General features: G+C 30.8%; 3 protein-coding genes across 5 annotated transcripts; 1 reads left to right on the top strand and 2 right to left on the bottom strand.

The window, feature by feature from the left end:
* Nucleotides 1–208: 208 nt before the first annotated feature.
* On the top strand, nt 209–12,896 carry LOC139087383 (leukocyte elastase inhibitor-like). Of its 2 annotated transcripts, XR_011544121.1 has the most exons (6): nt 209–279; nt 675–722; nt 1,268–1,655; nt 1,715–2,315; nt 2,376–2,732; nt 12,827–12,896. XR_011544121.1 is itself a non-coding variant. In XM_070636176.1 (5 exons), the coding sequence occupies exons 1-5, from the start codon at nt 264–266 to the stop codon at nt 2,655–2,657; spliced, it is 1,335 nt and encodes a 444-aa protein (XP_070492277.1). In that variant the 5' UTR covers nt 209–263; the 3' UTR covers nt 2,658–12,896. The 2 variants fall into 2 exon arrangements, 1 of the variants encoding a protein (XP_070492277.1); XM_070636176.1 differs by having other exon boundaries at nt 2,376–12,896.
* On the bottom strand, nt 12,298–14,886 carry Spn100A (Serpin 100A). The gene is made up of 7 exons (XM_070636135.1): nt 14,703–14,886; nt 14,065–14,636; nt 13,913–14,009; nt 13,616–13,809; nt 13,369–13,554; nt 13,170–13,311; nt 12,298–13,114 (listed from the first exon to the last, which is right to left on the bottom strand). Exons 1-7 carry the CDS (start codon nt 14,884–14,886, stop codon nt 12,951–12,953), a joined length of 1,539 nt encoding a protein of 512 aa, XP_070492236.1. The 3' UTR covers nt 12,298–12,950.
* A 758-nt stretch (nt 14,887–15,644) lies between these two features.
* Nucleotides 15,645–20,840, bottom strand: LOC139087382 (probable phosphorylase b kinase regulatory subunit beta). 2 transcript variants are annotated; one of them, XM_070636173.1, is made up of 10 exons: nt 20,684–20,840; nt 20,415–20,595; nt 19,923–20,331; nt 19,579–19,866; nt 19,245–19,514; nt 18,969–19,183; nt 18,753–18,767; nt 17,032–17,823; nt 16,113–16,973; nt 15,645–16,047 (listed from the first exon to the last, which is right to left on the bottom strand). In XM_070636173.1, the coding sequence occupies exons 1-10, from the start codon at nt 20,716–20,718 to the stop codon at nt 15,871–15,873; spliced, it is 3,243 nt and encodes a 1,080-aa protein (XP_070492274.1). In that variant the 5' UTR covers nt 20,719–20,840; the 3' UTR covers nt 15,645–15,870. The 2 variants fall into 2 exon arrangements, with proteins under 2 accessions (XP_070492274.1, XP_070492276.1); XM_070636175.1 differs by lacking the exon at nt 18,753–18,767.
* Nucleotides 20,841–21,444: the final 604 nt, after the last annotated feature.

Below are 21,444 nucleotides of genomic sequence, written 5' to 3'. Positions count from 1 at the left end.
AACATCGAGATATCTGTGAACAAGCAAACAAAAAAACTTGAAATATCACTTTAATTATTACTCATATGTATTATTTTTACTTTTTGACATGCAAACAATATGAAATTCTGGTTTATTCATTTTACAATGCATCAATGTTTCAATGTTTCAATGTTTCAATGTTTTAATGTTGCATTGTAGATTTGCTTTTGTTTTTGATCATTCGTGTTCTGTCTGTTGAATACTCAAGTGATAATTGTAAATCAATCTCTGTTTTAAAAAATATGAAACTAATTTTAGGTGAGAATTTGTGGTTTTAAATCCATTTTATAATTGTTAAATTGTGATATCCTCAAAAATTTAAGTAAAAAATCGAAAAATGTCAGAATTAAAACATAAAATACTAAATTAACTTGTATTAAATATTATTCTAAGTAAGAAAGAAATCTGGGGTTTTCCAAGATTAAATTTCGAATGATCTCAACAGCAAGTTTCTTATCAAAGCAAAGCAAAAAATACAATTTTGAAAACAAAATAAAATAATTTTATATGTGGTTTTTACAAGGAAAAAATCATTATTAATCAAGAGCTAACAAACTTAATTGTGCTAAAATGCTACAAATTCTGACTTTTATGAAGCTAATTAAAGCCGATGAAAATTCTAAGAATTTTTTTTTCTTCTTCTTATTTTGCAGGACTTTGCACTTTTTGTGCATTGGTAGCTTTATGCGTTACAGGACAAGGTAAGTAACTTAACGTCACTTTAGTTATTACATTCAATCCAACGGAATAACTGACAGTTGAATTAGCACGAATTTGTACGGTTTTTAGCATCCGAAATTTAAATAAAAAAATAACGGTAAAAACGCAAAATTGTTATTGATCATATTAATTAATATTTGTCAAATTAATCAGCTATATTGGTATAATTTTTGCAAGTTATCCATTAATTAACGGGAAAAATTGAAATATTTGTTTTAAATTGAAGAATAAATTAATTTAGATGTGATAATTTAAAACGGTTTTTAAAATTTCAAATATAAGTGCTAAAACGATGTCTTTGTAATTTTTTTTTCAATAATCTCAATACATTGAACCAGTCCTAGTAACAAATACACTCACCAATAATTTTTGAACCTTAAAATCCATAGGAAAATCAAACGTTATCATCCACAAATATAATACAATTTGCATGTGAATCATTATCATAATCTCTATATGATGACTGTTTGAACTTAAAAGACTGCGTGCATTTATTAAAAGAATTTTATTTAAATTTTTAATTTAGACTTTTACTACGATGAAAAAGGAAAGACGTATGTTATTGATCCTTATGGTAATAGACGTTATTCTGGATCTGAATCACGATACCCAAATCCTCCAAAACCTGAAAAGCCAAAAGTTGAAATATTGGATTTTGCTATAAACTTATTCAGAAGTGTTGAAAATGATGGAGCACGTGAAAACTATGTTGTAGCTCCATTATCACCTCAAATTTTATTAAGCTTTTTAGCAAAAGAAACTGATGGAAACACTAGAACTGAAATTGTAAATGCAACTAACTATGAAGATTCATCAAAACTTGAAGACCTTTTGAATAAAATGCAAAAAGACGGAGCAAAACGTGAATTGAAAATTGGAAATGCAATCTTTGTCAGTAAACAAAAGAAAAACAGGTAAAAAAACATTATTTGAAACTAAATTTAAGTATGTTTTTAACTTAAAAATTCTTTAGATTAAGAGACACATTTGCTGAAATAATAAAAGATAAACAACAAAGTCCACAAGGACAAAATAAACAGTTACGCCGAAATCGTCCTATTGATGGTTTCAGAGTCGATTTTTCAGACATGACAAATACAAAAATGACATATAATCAATGGGTTAGCAATCAAACAAACGGTGCTCTTAAGAGTGTTCAATCAGATTTTGATGAAAACACAGAGTTGTTGCTAGCAAGTACGGTGTATTTTAGAGGACAGTGGCTATTTACTTTTAACACAACTCAAACGAGTGATTTTTATTTAATTCCAAACGATGAAAAATCCAAAATTGGAGTTGAAACAATGAGAATTCGTAAAAAGTTCCACTCTGGTACATTTGATAATATAAAGGCAAGATGGGCTGCTATTCCATACAACTCAACAGAATCAATGATTGTTATTATGCCAAAAGATGGAGAAACATTAGATAATGTGATTGGAAAAATGACTGGAAATGATATTAATGATATTGTTAATGTGGTCATCGGTAGTCCAACAATGAACTTTGTTAACATTACTTTACCTAAGTTTAAGCTGAAAACCACTGTTCAATTGACTAAACCATTGCAGAAGGTAAGTTGAAATTTATTGTAAAACTTAAAAAAAAAAATCATTATCAACATTTATCAATAGATGGGAATTAATGACCTTTTCACAAGTCAATCAACTCTAAAAGTCTACAAAAATGGACCATCTATGAAAATTGGAAGTGCATTGCAGCAATCATTCTTGGAAGTTGACGAAGAAGGCAGTGTTGGAGCATCAACTACTACATTTAGTGCAATTGCTTTGACTGTTCAGCCAGAAACTAAACATACAGATTTTGTTGTTGATCAACCATTTGCAGTTTTCATCGTTGATAGAAGATATGCCGTTCCATACTTTATGGCAAAGATTTATGACCCCAGATATTAAAGATACAACAGTGATAAGTAAGTTTTATAAAAAATAAAACATTTTATTTGCGTTATCAAAAGTAAGGGCAAAGAGGCTTTGTCGGCTGAAATCTTAAATCAATAAATCAAAAATTACCATTTTTACTTTCGTGAATAATCCTTCAGATGAATGAAATTTATTTCAATGTATGTGTGTGTGTGTGCTTAAAATGAACTGATTGTGTGCAATGACAATGGCTGTGCGAAGACAATGGAGTAATTGCAACAATGGATACAATTGCCAATAGCCAATTAATGAGAATATTTGGCGATAAGATGTTTAAAATTGATAAGGATTATTTCACCTAATTCAACAAAAAATAATTCTTATTTAAGTTTAATTTTATGATTAATATTCTAATAGATAACTCACTTTAATCTGCCTTTGATTTTTTTATGACCAGCCTTACAGTTTGATGTCTCAATTCAAATAGGCCTTAGCCAATCAAAAAATAGGCCTAAGTCATTGACCAATCAAAAGCAAGATCGACTTTTCGAAATTAGGTTCAAATATTGAACTTGACATTTTGAATTACGAAAAGTCGTTACATTAAAATTTGTATCTTAAAATCTAGGTTTTAATTCAAATTTAAATAAACGAAAATTTAAATGCAAATTTCGTTTACACTCCAGCGCGCAAAAAGAAATAATTCCAATTATATGGCTCTAAAAGCGTCTATTTCCCAAATAACGATTTTCATTTGGAACCACCATTCTGATAACTCTCGAAAATCTAACTTGTCTATTCCTTGTGATGCCTCGACGTCCTCGATTGTGGTTAGCAGGCTGAAATTCTCTATCTTGGTTGCGATACGATGATCTGAAATTATTTCTTGCACTTCTGACCATTCCTCTTCTGTTTGTTCCTCTTCTGCTTGTTCGTCTGGTGACAGGTATCTGGATTAATTGCTCACTGACTATTTCAGTATAATGAATATAGGCAAAGTTGTTTGCGAATTTCACCTCCACACGTTTTGCCTCTAAATAATTCATGACAAGCATCGCATCAGTTCCATCATCAAAAGCTACAAAACTTTTATATTCTTCACATAAGACGTAAGAGAATTTGTAGTTTTTTAACTGAATGAGCATCATAATGTCGACAATAGTACTTTGCGTGTCGCATTTAATTTCAAGAATCTTTTCGTTAAGTTCATTTTCTGACGATAACTGACGCGTTAAGAAAATGGATTTGTTAAGAGGGGGGAATTGCACATTTATTTTAATATTGCCTACTTCCAACATAATTTCATCATTTTGATTGTTTGCCCTATTTTTTAAAGATGTCATAATATTCTCATTTTTTGGATATATATGGATATGAACTTTGTTGGGATTGGTAGACATCGGTTCCACAAATATTGCTATTAAGTCCTGATAGTTGGTTTTGGTGTAATTTAGCAATCTTCCAACATTCAAAATAAAATCGACCACGTTCATATTTTTAGGGACTTTAGAAAATCTAATCAGATTTTTATCAGATGCCTACAAGTAGATAAATAATAATTAGGAATTATTTTTGCTTAGAGTATATAAATTTGATGTCGACAGTTTTAATTAATAATATGTATATATATATATATTTTTGGGTCAAAGTAACCAATTTGATCAACATATGCTCAGATTCATTCTATAAAATGTCATTGCCAGAATTGTGAAGTTCAGACTCTTTTTTTGTGGATATAGATAGTGTATGGATGGAACTTGTCATCCTAGCGTTGATTAAATTCTTCCGCACCTGGAAGTGATTAAAAAGAAGTAAATTCTTATATTTATAATGGGATTTATTTTAATTCGTTCTCACGAATAAATTAATTCAATAATGCATTACTCATAACATAATCTGATAAATAAACAATAACTAAAGTTAACTTGTGGCCATCAAGTTTAACTAAAATTTATAATATTTCCGGAATTTCACAGTAATTAATCAACAATTTATTTGTCCCAACATGGACGTTTCTATCACAAAGATTAAAGTATAGAGTCCCAGCATGGACTTTTAATAATTTTTTTTTTTTACAATACAAACAAAATTTAAGAGTCGTCACATAAATTATTTTTCTGACTATCGTTTTTTTTTTTTTTTGCGTTGTATTAAATAAACCCCATATGAACCCCAAGAGATCAACTTAAAGCAGTCCTATGAAATCAATTATCTAAAGATGTTTATGTACCTTAAATGTTTTCACATTTACGTTTTTTACAAAAATATCTGAGTTACCTTCAAGGCAGGCAAAGTCCGTGAGAACTCATGTATATAAAAACATACATCTCGATATTTTTAACGTCTTTTTCCATCAAAAATTTCACGATTACGTCCAATTAGACCTGATGAAATTTGATGTCGTACATCAAACATAGCATGCGGCATAAATTTCCTTTTCAGAATCATATGCAACATACTTTACGCGAAATTTTATAAACACAAAACTACTAAAACCCGATCCCCTGTATATGTTTCAACAAAGTTTACTTAACAACAAAAATTATTGAGCTTTTAAATTTATTTTTGCAACTGCAACTGCAGGTCTTATTACCACTGTTGCAATTTCATTTTTATATTCCTTCAGAAGTTGATTTTGAGCCTTAATTTTGTCAATTACTTTATTTTTTCCCAATTTTACTATTACTTTTCTGACTTGATTTTTCGAGCCGGGTATCACTTTTATGATTATTCCTTTGCGCCATGTATTGGCTATTGAAGGATCTACTGTCAATACTACATCGCCCACTTGTAAAGGTTTAGAATGTTCTATCCACTTTTCTCTCATTAAAATTGTTGGAAGAAACGTTTTCATCCACTTTTCCCAAATTAAATTACTTATCATTTTGATATCTTCCCACTGTTGTGTAAGTATTTTTGGCTCAACTGTGTTAGGAGGAACTGATTGGGCATTTTGCCTCCCCATAATAAAATGATTAGGAGTAAGGTACTCATGTTGATTATCATCATGAGCGAGCATTTCAATTGGTCGGCTATTTATCATATTAATAACTTCACAAATAATTGCTTTAATGCCGTAATCATCATAATGTCCACAACGATCATCCATAAACTTTTGAATGTGCTTTAAGGCTTTTTTTACCAATCCTACTATACGTTCCACTGAGCCATTCATGTGTGGTGCTCTTGGTGGAGAAAAGTCCCATTCTATTGGATGAATAATAGCACCCTTTTTAGCAATTCCTTATTCCATCTATCAAAATGATGTTTCAAGATGTTATGTCCTCCAACAAAATTTGTTCCATTGTCAGAACATATTCTAATTGGGACACCCCTCAAGTTGAATGTGTTCTGTAAAGCACGTAAAGTGGCATGGGCTTCTAGGTTTTCAATAACTTCCAAATGCAAGGCTCTAGTAGTAAGACATGAATAAACAAGAATGTAGCGCTTTGCTAACACGTTTCTTAGAACCTTAACAGTTATTGGGCCCAGTAAATCAACAATGACATACGAAAATGCGGGTAAATGGAATGCTAGACGATCGCTGGGTAAATCTCCCATTAAAGGAGTTTCTGGTTTGGCTCTTGATATTTTACATTTCATACAACAATTCCGAATTACATTGTTAACGGTTCTTTTAATTTTAAGAATGTGGAACCTTTGCAATAAATTAATCACGACTGTTTTTTCGTTATGATGGGCTTGAGCATTATGATAATGAAGTATAATTAATTTTGTTAAATGGTTGCTTCTTGGGAGAATTATTGGACTGATTCGGTCAATCCCAAATTTCTTTCGATTTTCTGGATTATCTGCAATTCTAGATTTAGCCCTCATAATACCCTCTTCATCTAGATAAATTAACAGTTTATTTAAAGGATTAGACTTTTTCAAAGGTAATGCTTTATATAGACATTCATATTCATCAACATAGGAATCTTTTTGAGCCATTCTGATTAGAGCCAATTCTATTTGTGTATGCTTTAAATCCTTTCTGTTCATCTCAATTATCATTTCGTCAATTTCCCTTTTAAATTTACTAATTTCGGCTTTAATCTTTTCTGCCTGCTTTCTGGTTCGATTAGGGATTTTTTCTAGTGACTGGATCTGATTTTTTATTTTATGAATATGAGCGAGATATTTAAACCTAAGACAACTTCTTACTAAATGATATAAACTATCCAGTGTTGAATAATTCTCATATTCGATTACTTTATCGAGGATTAAATCGTTATCAGGTTTATGTAATTTAAATGACTCTTTATTGGTCTCAATTTGAGGCCAATTCTCCTCCGGCAGACAAAACACTTTAGGATGAAACCATTCATTGTCGTATTTAATGCCAGGGATGGATGTAATTTTTGTGCCAAAGTCGGCCGGTTGAAAATCAGTAGGTACCCATTTCCACTGTTCTGCTTTTGTGCTATTCCTAATTTTTAATAATCTACGCTTCACATATATTTTTGGATTTTTTGCATCGTTGATAATCCAATCTTTTACAGCTGAACTGTCTATGCAATATACAAACTCATTAAATACAAATGTATGTTGTTTTGCTACTTTATTCATTAATGTTACTAGCTTATCAGCGGCATCCAGCTCTAAATCAGGGATTGTACGCTTTTGTTTTAGCGGAACTATGTATGATTTAGCAAATACGAATCTATAATCTATTTGATTACGATCTACATCCAATAGTCTGATATAAATTATATTGCAAAGTATGTCAGTACTTGCATCACTAAAACCTACCAACTGGATTATTTTTGCATCACTTATGTGTGGAGAATACCACCTAGGAATTCTAATTTCTTTTATTCTAATCAATAAGTTTATATATTTCTTCCACAATGGAAAGTACTTATCATCAAGCAACTGTGTCCATTCATAATTATCTTTAATGACGAAATGATAAATGAGTTTAAACTTTGACAACAGAAATTCAAAATATCCTACAGGATCATATATGGACATACATAATTGTAATATTTGCTTTTTAGTAGGTTTGATTTTACATTCCAGAATTTCTTCTGGTATTTTTTCAAGAGTCAATGCTATGCCTATAGTGTCATTTTCGAAATCAATATCATAGCCTAATAATTTTTCTGAACTTTCATTGCTAAATAGCTTTTCATCTTTCAAATCTTCTGATGTTAAATTCTTACGAATTTTCTCCAAAATCTTGGGTTCATTACTTTTTAATTTAACGAGATCAAACCCACCAGTGCTTAATATATTGCGTATATCATAAATTAATTCTTGGCCACATTTCAGATCATTAACTGATGTCACAACATCATCAACATATGTTAAGTCTCGAATAGCTCTTACAGCAGCTGGGTGTTTATCTTCATAACCCTTTGTTACCTCATTTTTAATATACTGGGAAGTTATTGGAGAGGACTTACTACCAAAAATCATTACCCTCATTCTTAGAATTTTTATTTTCTCATTTGGAGAGGAACGAAAAATGAATCTCAAAGAATCCCTGTCTACTTGTCTCATCATTATTTGATGAAACATTTCAGTTATATCGCCTTTAATTAAATATTTTCTTTCCTGCATATTAAAAATGATCTTGAGAAAATCATTGTAAAGATTTGGTCCGGCTGCTAAACAATCATTGAGCGACTGACCATTGACTTTTGTGGCTGCGTCCCAGATGAATCTCGTTCTTTTGTTTTTTGGTTTAATAAAGAATGTTGGGATGTAAAAAGTTCGGTCATTTATACAATTAATTTCATTTGCAGGGACTTCTTCAGCATAACCCTTGTTTAATAAATTATTTACTTGCATAACACATTCTTCGTGAGTCCCATTTTTAATTGAATTTTTTTCTACTATCATAAATCTTCTTAATGCGATTTTAAATGACTGTTGTGTTGGAAGTTTAATACTTTCATCCAACCAAAGTAATGGAGCCTCAAAATGAATCCCATCTTCAGACCTTCTGACGTGCTTACTGAGCATATTTAAGGCAATCTCATGTTCATAACTATTATTGTCATTTTCAGCAGGTTGTTTATAATCGAGCCCCATTAATTGATTTTCTAGTCTATTTAATTCGTAAGTTTCACTTTCGTTTAAATGAACGTGGTGTGATAAATTCTTGTTTCCATTAGAAACTAAGTGCTGACTATGTAAAAAATTATAGATATCTTCAAGTTGTTGTAAATTCCCAATCACATAATCCCCAAGAGGGCAACGAATACCATACGGAATATTACTTTTCCATTCTTTAGGCTTAAATGTTTTATACTGTGTAAATACCCATGCATTATCCATACCGATAATTCCATTGATTTTATCATAAGACTGTAAATACATCTTATTTAAATGTGGATATAAATTTATAATTTCAGAAGCATCAAAAATTTGATCTTCCATGTGTAGGTCTTTAATGGTACGAAAATAAATTACATGTCTACTGGCATTAGGATTTGTTCCACTTACATTTGTTTTAATTATCCTAGAGCAAAAATCTGTTCGACTAATGTTACTAGACCAATTCAAACTAATTGGATGCCATAAGCCTTTAATTCTCATATCATCAGCCACATCTTGTTCAATCAAACTTACTGTGCTTCCTGAGTCTAATAGGAAGGCTGCCTTCTTATTACAATCAGTAAACTTTAGGACTAATACCCCTAATATACAAGAAGATGATTTCATGTTAGGATTAGTATTTTGTTGGATATTAACAATATTTGATTTGTACAACTTCGAAGATATATCACTGTGCTTAATGGATTTTGAACGAGATTGACTTATATGTGCATTTAATTTAATAGCTTTGGGAGCTCTATTCACATAAAATTCATTTGGAGGTATTGTTACAATTTCTGACTGATCACTGTTTTCTGATTCAGAGTTGGAACTAGATTTGTTATCATTGATATGAAGATTACAAGAAGGTTTGCTTATATTATTCGTTTTGTATTGTGAATTTCTTTTATTTATGCTTCTGTTCTTATTGTCGTTTGAAAATTTAAATCTATTCGGATTACTATCAATCTTTTTGCCTTTTCTTTTGTAACAAAACATCATGTGATGGTTCAAAGAACAGCCTTCCATTCTGCATTTAAGTCTACTTTTATTTGGACAATTAAAATGCTTCTTTTGGCCACAATATGTGCACATGTCGTTAATCTTTGCTTGCTCTGAAACCTCCTTGCCAGACATTGACCATAAACTATAACAATTAAATGCTGAATGATTGGATGTCTTATGGAACCAGCAATACTGACTATTATTGGACTTAACTTTATCATTGGAAACAATATTGTAATAACTTCTCTTAAAAAATTTTTCATTAAAGTCTTTTTTTATTCGCCAATTTATCTGTCTTATTATCTTTCCAAGGATCATTGTTCTCAGCATGCATTTTAGAATTTAAGTAATCAACTTGATCAGAAAGATAAGAAGCAATATACTTTATATAAACTGTTTTATCTTTAGATTCTAACTTGGCTTTTTTGCGATGCCAACCATTCAGCAAATAATTAGGCATTACGTTGGTAATGTGTGATAAAATTCTGTCATCTACTTTATCCTTTTTCTTTCCGTGTTTATTTACAATATTACTATAATTGATTATTTTATTTATGAACTCTATAACTTTTTTTGGTTCACAATCATTTCTCATTTTTTTTAATTTAATAATTTCATTTGTCTCATTAGCAAGTAAATTATAAGAGCTGCAAAGTCGCTTATCAATTAATTTTAATGTTGTCCAATAAGTAAGAGGATCATACAGATTGATGCCTCCAATGTCTAAAATTTCTCTACATTTAATTGAATTTTGTATTCTTAAAATATTCTCAGAATCATTAAACAGTGATTTGGATTCCTTAAATAAATTAAAAAATACCTTCCACGTCATATCAGCCTTTTCGACTAAAGGCAATTTTTCATATGTAGCCTTTTTTCTATCTATAGAAGTGAATTTATAAATTCTGCTTATAATCTTTGCACTATCAATCTCCGTCTCACTTTCACTGAATTCTTCGCTCGATGAGCTATAACTATGTTTCTTATAAGAACTTTTATTTTTTATTTTACGATAATTCTTTTCTAAATCAACACTGGATAAACTAGAATTAGATAAGTCGGAATCATCTGAGCTACTTGTGTGTCTCGAGATCCTTTTCGACCTTTTCTTGTTTTTGTGACTTCCTTCACGTAGTTTTGTGCTACATGGAATGTTTTGGCTATATAAATTATTAACATTTCTGTTTAAATCTTTTGCACTATCATGATCATCAAAGGTTCTTTTGTGAGTACTATTTTTAGAATTTTTCATTTGTTGCCTTTGTTTCTGCTTAAGATTTTCTATTCTGGTTCTATTAACTATGCAATCTTGGCAAAAAAATTGATTATTAGAGACTCCTTCTATCTCAACTTCATTTAAACACCCAACGTGAAAAACACTTCTACAGTCTATACACAGAACGCCAGTTTTAAGTTCAGAAAAATTATTAGAGCAGATTTCACAATAGAAATTTGCGAATGGATTATTAAAATTTCCATTATCATAAGGTACTAGCGATTCAGTACTATGTGGATTCATATGTTTCGATTTTAAATCCACATTCGCTTTATTATTGTTTTTATCAGATGGTGTTTTATCGCATAAATTATTTTTTCTATTGGACACTTCAATCATAGACTCACCATTTAAAATACTGCTGTCTTTATCGCTGATTTCATCTTCATTTTGACATTCACTATTGGCCATCACTTCTTCAATATCAGTCATCGATCTTCCTTCTTGAATTAATTGCGAAAGTTCATTCCAGTGATTTCTGCAGTACCATTTATCTCCAAGAAATTGAATATTCTCAGCACATCCAATGTGTCTCCATCTTTTACATCCTCTTATCAGACATTTAATTTTCTGTTCTAATGCACTGTCATAACTATTCACACATCCTTCACAATTCTTCATGGCTTATTATTAAAATATTCGTGCAATAACAACGATTACTAAAATACAATTATCTCGCTTATCGTGTGTGGAATTTTTTTGTTGCTCAGTTTTGTAACGGATGTTTCAAGATTTAAAAAATAAAAATTTGGTTAGATATGAAGAAAAGTAATGAATTTTCAAATTTCAATTGGTTGTTACCGTAAATTGATTTCTTAGTCAAACACTTTTTTGCTAAATACGATCACAATAAATTATTCTTAAGCACTGTTAATTTTGACTTATAAATAAACACACATTGGCAAGCACATGAACTTTACTAACACATATAAACTTATAGATGTGGAAGTGTAACTTTTGTATTATTATTTTTTTTGATTTTAATTTTTCTTTAATTTTTTGAACTTCCTGGCTTAAATCTAATGAATCTTCTTGCTATAACACTCTTTACTTTCACTTTCAAACTATTTTTATATTGATTTTGTGGCTCTTTTCTAAACTTTATTAGTTAATTTTAAATTCTAATTTTTTGCAATATTTTTTCCTTACACACACCGAGATAATAATTTTTCGTTGTATTAGTTGCACAGTGTTTTTAAAAATTTAATGACAGTTTTAAGAATGAGCAATATTTTCAACTTTAGTTAGATTAGCTAAATTAAATTCACAAGTTAATTATAATAATAATTAAAGTGAAATAATTTTACTGTCGGCTGAAATCTTAAATCAATAAATCAAAAATTACCATTTTTACTTTCGTGAATAATCCTTCAGATGAATGAAATTTATTTCAATGTATGTGTGTGTGTGTGCTTAAAATGAACTGATTGTGTGCAATGACAATGGCTGTGCGAAGACAATGGAGTAATTGCAACAATGGATACAATTGCCAATAGCCAATTAATGAGAATATTTGGCGATAAGATGTTTAAAATTGATAAGGATTATTTCACCTAATTCAACAAAAAATAATTCTTATTTAAGTTTAATTTTATGATTAATATTCTAATAGATAACTCACTTTAATCTGCCTTTGATTTTTTTATGACCAGCCTTACAGTTTGATGTCTCAATTCAAATAGGCCTTAGCCAATCAAAAAATAGGCCTAAGTCATTGACCAATCAAAAGCAAGATCGACTTTTCGAAATTAGGTTCAAATATTGAACTTGACATTTTGAATTACGAAAAGTCGTTACATTAAAATTTGTATCTTAAAATCTAGGTTTTAATTCAAATTTAAATAAACGAAAATTTAAATGCAAATTTCGTTTACAGGCTTGTTATGCTGAGTGTATAACACTGTATAACTTATGTTGATTGGAAATAAATACTTATCACAATAAAATTTCTTGTACCAACTTATATACCTAAATAATAATAATAATAATAATCACTAAAATTAAATGCTAAAGGCAATATCAAGTTCTTCGTCTTTAGGAATTTCCATAATTTTTCCTGCAGACAAAATGACGTCATTAACAGTATCTCGGACGTAAAACAAGAATGGTTTGTTTATCAAAACTTCTGTTGGTTTTCCATTGTTTCTTCCATGAACATTACCAGCTGAAATTATATAAATGTTGATTTTTTGAATACATATTAAAATCAATATACAAACCACTCAATACAGATTCGCTACTCGATGCCTCATCAATTCTGACTGCAACATGTTGAACCAATTCCTCAATTTGAAATCCTTTAGAATCTTCAGTAATGCCACTCAAATCTGCTTTTGATGTAAATAGTGTTGTCACACCAAGCTATAAAATTAATGCGTAAATCATACAGTCTGCCTATTAGCACGGATTAACACGTACCTTTCCGAGAGCTTTTTCGGCACGGCTTGTACATTCATATCGAAAACGTGGCATGAACAAATTAATATTACTAAGTTCCATCTGCCCTACAATCTCATTAAGGTTGTTGTAGTTGGATTGCTTGCAATGTTGTTTCATGTCACTCAATGTAGTTGGCATTACAATAAGAAAAGCATAGCGGTCATTCTAAATAAGAAACTTTTTAATATGTTTTACATTCTCTTACTCAATATTGTTGATTATGTACCTTGTATGGGATTTCCAAAGCAATTAAATTTTTGGATGGAATTTCAATATATTTAAACAGTCCATTTGTTGTTATAAACTTAGCATCCTGTTTTCCTTTAACTGAATCGAATGACTTTAGTTCATCTACCATTTCAAACTTTTGTGCCCAATCTCCTCTGAAGTATAAACCGTTAAATAATAACATCTTGGATTCTGTACACAATATAAAATCAATTTGTTACTCAATGAAGAGGCTTCCTAACTGCTTTATAAGTATTCTTAACTTATGAAACATTTAAAGTCGGCGTCTTCTTACCCAATTCTTTTGCATCAGACTTCCTTCCCATTATCGCATTACCACTCAAAGCTGATGTAACATCACCCAATAAATGCAATGGCTGTGCGCGTCCAAACTGTAAAAAGCCAATTATAAATTTCAGCAATTAAAAACTGGAATTTGGCACTTACTCCATTGGCAAAATTTTTATTTTCTTGTGCTTCCATAATTTCCATAGAATCATCAATGAATTTTCTTATAGGTAGCACAAACTTCTCTGGTCCACTTTCATTTTCATTCAGTATAGAATTTAATGTTGTATCTTCTTCATTTATAATCTCTGTTACAGGTATTTCCGATTTTTCAACATATTGCTTGTCATCAATTTCCTTATCAAATTTAGAAACTTTAGACTTTTCATCTTTATCAATTTGATCATAATCAGCTATTGCATCCCTAACTGTGGTATCAAATCCTTCAGTTTCGTCAATTGGCTTATTTTGATTAAAATCATCGAAATCAAGTATATCTTGGCTATTGGATGTTGGAATGTAATTATCTTGTTGGCTATGCATGGTTCCAAAATCATAATCAAATTTCTCAATATCCTTAACTTCTACCAAATAATCCTTGATAAGTGTCTGCTTGAATTCTTCAATAGCCACATTTGGCTTGTAAATATAGAACCAAGTTTTAAATTGAGGAGCAACGACTGAATCATTTCCAGCAAAGTCAGATAAAACTGAACGGTACGTGTTTCTCACTTATAAAGTAATAAAGGAATTGAATGAGAATTTTAATGTGCTTAATTAAATTATAAAGTTCTTACTATCTTGAACATTTTTTGTTGGCTGCTCTAAAGCTTGTAAGATTTCATCTCTTGTTCTTCCCTTAGCACCCTCAGCGAGAATTGCTAAAATTGTGCTATAGCCGAGAGGCGAACACACATAATTTGATGTCGATTCTGCTTGACCCTGATTTAAAATACGAAAAAAAACTTGTTTTTGGACCATTTTAATTTTTGGACTCAATTACTTATTACCTGTAAAAGTGCATTGGCTATAATTTGCGATGAAACGCCGACAAAATTCCTTGAACTTGATATCTCATTTTTTGAAAAAGAATCAGGAAATGAATCCGCAGCATCACAAGTGATCCAGAGTAGTAAGAGAAAGCCTTTAAACACCGATATCGATTATTAAGAAGAACTTATATAGGTAAGAATTAGCATGAAATGTATGTTATGGATGACTGTAACTGTAAATCTCTTTTTTTTTCGTATATGTTTATATACTTTAAAGGCCATTATAACACATTTTCATTCTTAAGAATGAATGAGATGAAATAAAAGAGAAAATGTAATAACGGTTAATAAAGTACATCGTCATTGACATACGCTATTTAATGATCTATAAACTTTAATCACTTTTACTCCGTTAAGTTCGGACTCTTTTTTTGGAAATATGTCCCTAGGACACATGCTGACACACTTTTTAGACAGATGTAAATCACTGTTATTTTGAAAAAATTTATCGTTTCCGATATTACTGCAGTGATAGCTTCACTTAGATCTAACAATAGTCTACACCAACAATTATGAAATAATTAACAATCTATTCACCTAATAACTTTTTTGTTGACTCCATCTTTTTCCGGTATATTTTTCACAATAATTTGATTTCAACGTCTGCACACCTTTGCGAATCGTTGAGTAATGCATCTCTCTTTCAGCACTGACATGCTTTTATTTTGCTTTCAAGAATAACAGAACTTTTCTTCATTTTCTCTTTCTCCAATACATTCGATAACAGCTCTTCTCTATTTTTTTTTTATTCAATTTTTCTTCTCAACATATTCATTAATTTATTGCATAACATGTTTTTTTTTTTGGAAATAAAGTATATTACTAGGTATCATTTGAGAATGAAATGATTAACTTAATAAAATGATGATATAATTAATAACGCATAAAATCCATATGAATCGCATAAATTAGCCTAAGAAACTTTACAAGTATCTTCAATATGATCGCTAAATTCATCGTTGTTGCCTGTTCTTAAAGCAGCTTTTTGCAATACACTGTTGACACTAGCTCTAGCCAAATATCCAACAGATTGAGAGTAGTTTAATGAGAATAGAGGTGTAACATCAGATGATGGAGTAATATCGTGATCCTAGACAATTCATTGAAAAGAAACAATTTAGGAACCATTCACAAATGATATCAATTAATATTTACCTTGCAATACATCGAAAATGCATCTTCCAACAAAATGTCCAAATCGAGAACTTGTTGGAACTTTAGCTCAGGATTACGACTCAAAATAGTAGCGACTATACACAAAAGCTCAACAGATATTTGACGACGTTCAGAATTTGGAATATGATGCAGCATTTCCTCAACTAATAAAGCAAATTGCAATTCTCCTCGTGACATATTCGATAAAGTAGGAACTGCTGGTAAATGATGTCCATTTACTGAAATACCGTCCTGACATCTATCTAAAACGTCCCAAACGAGATTATAGAATTTATTAGGCACTCTACATAAGCATCCCTCTAATTGTCTGCGTCTCAACGCATCCAGCTTATTTTCTTCCGTTGAATATTGTGTAATTGTTAATACAGTCATTAGGAGCTGTCTAATTTGGAAAGGTGACAAATTTTCAATTTCCTGATCCATTCCAAGATCAGCACCCTTACTATCCAAATACAGCTTCATGGCTTCAACTACCCAACCAACTCTAATCTTAAGAATTCCCTTAAAAATCTCAGGATTTGTGGCAATTAAACGACCACAATATAAGACGACTTCTTGTTGCAATACTGCATAGATTGTATCCATCCAACTGAAGCATGAGAACATAGCATTTTGAATTTCCGATGGTGTCATTGGTCTATCGAAAATTATTTCCTTCTGTCCAATCATACCGACTGAGATTTGCTTTCCATTTACCAAAATTGTTGTAATAAAAGGACTGATTGAATCAACAAGTTTACGTAGTAATGAAGAACAATAACGAACTCCTCGCCAATAACGTAAACTACCAGACTTGTAATACAAATCAGTTATAGCATCTTGAACTGTCACGCCAGCAATCTGAAAAAAATACATAAATTAATCAATTGACTATCAAAAAAATGATTAAAGTTATTACTTCATAATGAGGTCCTTCACGCTGCAAAATGATTCCATACAATTGACATTGACAGAAGATAGAATCAGTTCCATGTAATGCAGCAATAATTTCGCTCATTGGGCGTGCATGAAAATCTGTAAGCATAGTTTTATTCTCGCTATAAGCAGCAGCTTTAGGAACATCAGTAAGACTCTGGTAGCCAATGTATTCATGATGAATTTGATGGAAAGAATTATCTGAGGTGTCTGGCAAGTCAGCAACAAAATCCAAATGCTCAATACATGAGCTAGAAACTAAATTTTGAAGACGCCCAATACGAACTTTCATTCCATCGCAGAAACCTTTCTTCAGCATGGCAAGTAAATCAAGCATTTCCTTAAATTGAGGATCACGCATGTGCTCTTCACGAATTAGTAAGCAAACTGTTGGACGTCCTGACAATCTCCAATATTTTCCAACAAATTGAAGTTCAGTTTTGATATCGTCAATCAGCAGTGCCATGTCACGATAAAGATAGAAATCAGAGACCTCAAAGATCAATGGATAGCACATGATAGTTGAGCCACAAACTCTATAAATTTTACTCGTTCCTAAAGAACCGACAGGTCTAGGTGGTCTGCCCGACATTCCCAGCTTATTATTAACACCAAGTTGCTGATAAATCTTTATCAATTCTGTTGATGACCAAATTTGCACAGGCTCAACTTCATGTGGTGTCTGTGTCATTATTCCATAAGTCATTAACATTGCTTGTAATCTCATCGATTCTGATATCAATACAATTTGAACGACGAGGTCAGTTGCAGTACCCTATAGTAGTTAAGGAATAAACAGAAAGAAATGTTTAAAATAATAATTTGTATAAGCATTGAGTGATAAGTAGTAACAATCGCAAAAAAAATACAGCAAAAAAAGTTGAGAAAAAAATCTAAAGACCAAAAAAGATGATAAAAATACAACAAGGGGGATAAGGGATAATTTTTACAAAAATATTTTCTGTCAAGTGAGATAAAGCATAATGATGAAACAGCAAGTGATTTTTAATAATGAGAAAGTTGTTGATGGAATTAATAGAATGAATATTCAATGAGAATAGAACTTATGTGTACTTTATAAAATAAGTATATATATAAAAATAATGAAACTAGAGATAAGTAGTATACGTCCAGTTTCATGCAATCTAAACATACACATGATATCAAAACTTTTAGTCTAATAGGTTTTTAAAGTTGATTGTTTTTAAACATTTCAAATTATTGTTAAAAATTGGATTATTAAATTATTAGAGCAATCCCGTTCTCAAAAATCCAATCCAATCCAATTTTTTATCAGAATTTCAAATGCAAAATGACTGGCGACTTCACGTTTACAAAGGATTTAAATCTACTTACTCCTCCATACGTATGCTTTATACATAGAATTTTAAATATTTAAAAATTAAAGAAGAAAGAACCATTGGTTAACATTAAAATGTATGTTGATATCAAGTTTTACATTTTTTGTTATTCATTCAAAATATAATTAAATTATAAACCGCGAATTCACCAAAAATAAATACATTCAAAATTTTGTTTTGTCATAATCTTAGTGATTACTGTTAGTTTCTCATATACCTTTCTTTTTCACCGAATTTCATTCAAATAGCGTTATGTTATCTACTCTAATTGTTTTTGTTTGATATATTTTTGAACTTAAAAAAAAAAAGAGTGTGTGTGTCTTCTTTAATTTTTACTACTTACATGGCCGGGCTTCGCCTGATTATCACGAAAGAATGAAATAAATTTGTGGAGAATATTTTATCAATTAGAATTTGAAATCATAAAAATCAGTATTTTATAATTTGATAGATAGTCGTATTTTTAAGATCGTGTTAAATGCCAGATTAAATGGATCGAAAAATATCGGAAGATTTTTCATATCGTTAGTCTTTAAATGTTCATATGCAATTTAAATACCTGAAAAGCTGAATATCGAGAGCCGCCCTTCCTTGGTCGATTGTATGATGGAAGATAGCGACGAATTGGATCAAGTTCATTAACATGCAATAAACCAGCTGTCAATAATTGTGCAATTATGAATAATGACTGTCCCATTAAGAAAATTGCTGTCGAGCTGGAACGAGTGTACATTCCTTCACCATCAGGAATATAAAACATTGTAACGACAGGATCTAAAAGATTATTTTCATCATATTATTATTTTATCAATCATGTTTCATTGCATCAATTTGCCTCCATTTAAGTCCGAATACATGCACTTCCTCAATTCCATTTGATATTCTTCGATTTGCTCAGAATTGTTCCTGAATACTCCATCGATGATCAAAAATGTGTAAAACATTGGCCATTCGCACTCATTTCCTTCGAAATCTTTGATTTCTGCCTTATGATAATAACGTCTCGTCTTATCCTCTAATCTACACAAATATCCATCACGATTGAATCTTTTGAATCCCTTCTTTCCTCTCAATCTTGATATAACATTATTCTTTGTCAACTCAACTAAAATTAACATTCAACAATCAGTCTTGACTAATAAAATTGGTCAAGATTATCAAATACATACCTAAACGTTCTTCATGGGATGCAAAAGCAGGAAAAGATAAAGTTGGCAGCAGAGAACAATCGACTCCTTTACTACTAGATTCACGTGGAAGCATTGTCTCGAAAATTGATCGATTACGATTATGAGCATCGATATCCACGTAAACAACACTCCATGAAGCTCCCTTTTCACCAAATAAATTGCATCCATTGATGGCTTCCAAAGCACTTTTAGCAATTCCAATACTTGATGCATGAATTTCTGGTGTTCCATCATTATACTTTGATCCTCGTTCCCACATTCCATAATCTATGATGAAATTAATTAAAATCGACAATAAAATGTGAAAAGCAGAAGTAAATTACCTGGTGTGCGATATGCTCTTTCAACATAATAAACTAAGTTTTGAACGAAAGCGACTTCGTCTTGTGTGTAGATGATTTGTAAGCCACTGTTTATCATCTGAACGAGAAATATGATGTAAATGGATACAACATCAATCTGCAAATGATTGTATTTGTCATCGTTATAAACTTCTTCGCCGGTGTGCAAATGAAATTTGACATGTAGAGCATGGGTTGAGCACTGACGTTGTTTGAAGAGCTCTACTTTATGAGATTGCTTAATCCAACATTCGAGGATACCACGCATAGCTTTAACAGCACTTTGGCCGAGCTCGTAAGACTTTCCTCGATCATCATCAATTCGTCTATATGCTTGATACAAACTCCAAATTGCTGCAGCACAATAAACTGTATCACGAACACTGCCGACCTTTAAGACGAAAGAATAAACAAATTCATTTGATTATTAATAATGATCAATTAAGCCAATAAAAATTTTTATCAAATATTTACTTCTTTATCTGTGCTTAAAACTGGAAATAAGCCCGTTATTTCTGATTGATTTTGTAAAAGTTGTCTTTTGACTATTCCATAATAAATATCCAGTTGCTTAATTGTCTCCTCATAATTCGAGATTTTTAGGAATTGATCCAAATTGATGTCTTCAAGGCTGTTTTGTCGTCCGTAAGGTTTTCTGATGTTGAGAGAATTTTATTAAAATTTATCTTGATTCTAATGACAAAATGGAATAGATTTTTTATTATTGAGTAAGATTAACTTACAACACTTCACTTTCAGCTGTTTTGATGCTGGACATTCTAAAAAAATCTTGGTTTGAAGATTTTTCTGATGTCTAAATTTTTCACCTACAAATGACCCGACTTTCCCACGTCTATAAATAATGTCTCATAAGTTTTGCGTCGTACGAAAATTTGCACATAATACAGCAGCATAAACAGTTCGGTATTGTGACCTAATATTTGAATAAACTTCATAATCTAATTCCAAATACTCACGTATTCGGCAAAACTACAAAATCTGTTGATATTCGATAGAATTATATGATTTTATGAATTAAACAAGGTCTAAATCAATCAGGAATGCATTATTTTAGAAATATCCAATGATTTTTAATAGTGTCTTATGACATTTTTGGACATACTTACCTTTGATTTTTGAACTTCATTCGGTGATTTTCCTCTGTTCGCTATAGAGAGATTATACTGTACAGCTATTTCTTACATATTTTTAAGGATAATGTGTTGCTTCGTTCACTTTGGTTTGTTGACTGACTTCTTTTTTGGATCTACACAACAGTTTGAATAAAATGACATTTATATGGTTCTGAGCATTTATGTTAATTTAAAACTTTTATATGGTTTTCAAACACAAAATGATTTGTGAAGTTTTCGATAAAATAATTAATTAAAGTTTAAGTTAATTATGCAGGCTTTAAATACAGTAAGTATAATACAAACAGAAATTCTCATCTAATGATGGACCAATGAAATTTCTAGACACTCCAGAACTTGTCAGTTAAAAA

The sequence above is a fragment of the Chironomus tepperi genome, unplaced genomic scaffold (assembly GCF_022539635.2).
Source record: "Chironomus tepperi strain 1889 unplaced genomic scaffold, CSIRO-AGI_Ctep_v1 contig_100, whole genome shotgun sequence".
Taxonomy (NCBI): domain Eukaryota; kingdom Metazoa; phylum Arthropoda; class Insecta; order Diptera; family Chironomidae; genus Chironomus; species Chironomus tepperi.
The sequence above is the reverse complement of the archived record's forward strand: the minus strand, read 5'-3'. Positions and strand labels throughout refer to the sequence as shown.

Bases quoted from the DNA above. Each gene is read 5' to 3' on its own strand.
- LOC139087382 (XM_070636173.1), bottom strand. From the start codon at position 20,718: ATGTCCAGCATCAAAACAGCTGAAAGTGAAGTGTT. The intron at 20,596-20,683 runs GTAAGTTAATCT...TCTCAACATCAG, and splicing joins ACAGCTGAAAGTGAAGTGTT to AAAACCTTACGGACGACAAA. The intron at 20,332-20,414 runs GTAAATATTTGA...TTCGTCTTAAAG, and splicing joins TTTTAAGCACAGATAAAGAA to GTCGGCAGTGTTCGTGATAC.
- LOC139087383 (XM_070636176.1), top strand. The intron at 1,656-1,714 runs GTAAAAAAACAT...AAAATTCTTTAG, and splicing joins AGTAAACAAAAGAAAAACAG to ATTAAGAGACACATTTGCTG. The intron at 2,316-2,375 runs GTAAGTTGAAAT...ATTTATCAATAG, and splicing joins TGACTAAACCATTGCAGAAG to ATGGGAATTAATGACCTTTT.
- Spn100A (XM_070636135.1), bottom strand. From the start codon at position 14,886: ATGGTCCAAAAACAAGTTTTTTTTCGTATTTTAAATCAGGGTCAAGCA. The intron at 13,312-13,368 runs GTACGTGTTAAT...TTAATTTTATAG, and splicing joins CCGAAAAAGCTCTCGGAAAG to CTTGGTGTGACAACACTATT. The intron at 13,115-13,169 runs GTTTGTATATTG...ATATAATTTCAG, and splicing joins TAGCGAATCTGTATTGAGTG to CTGGTAATGTTCATGGAAGA.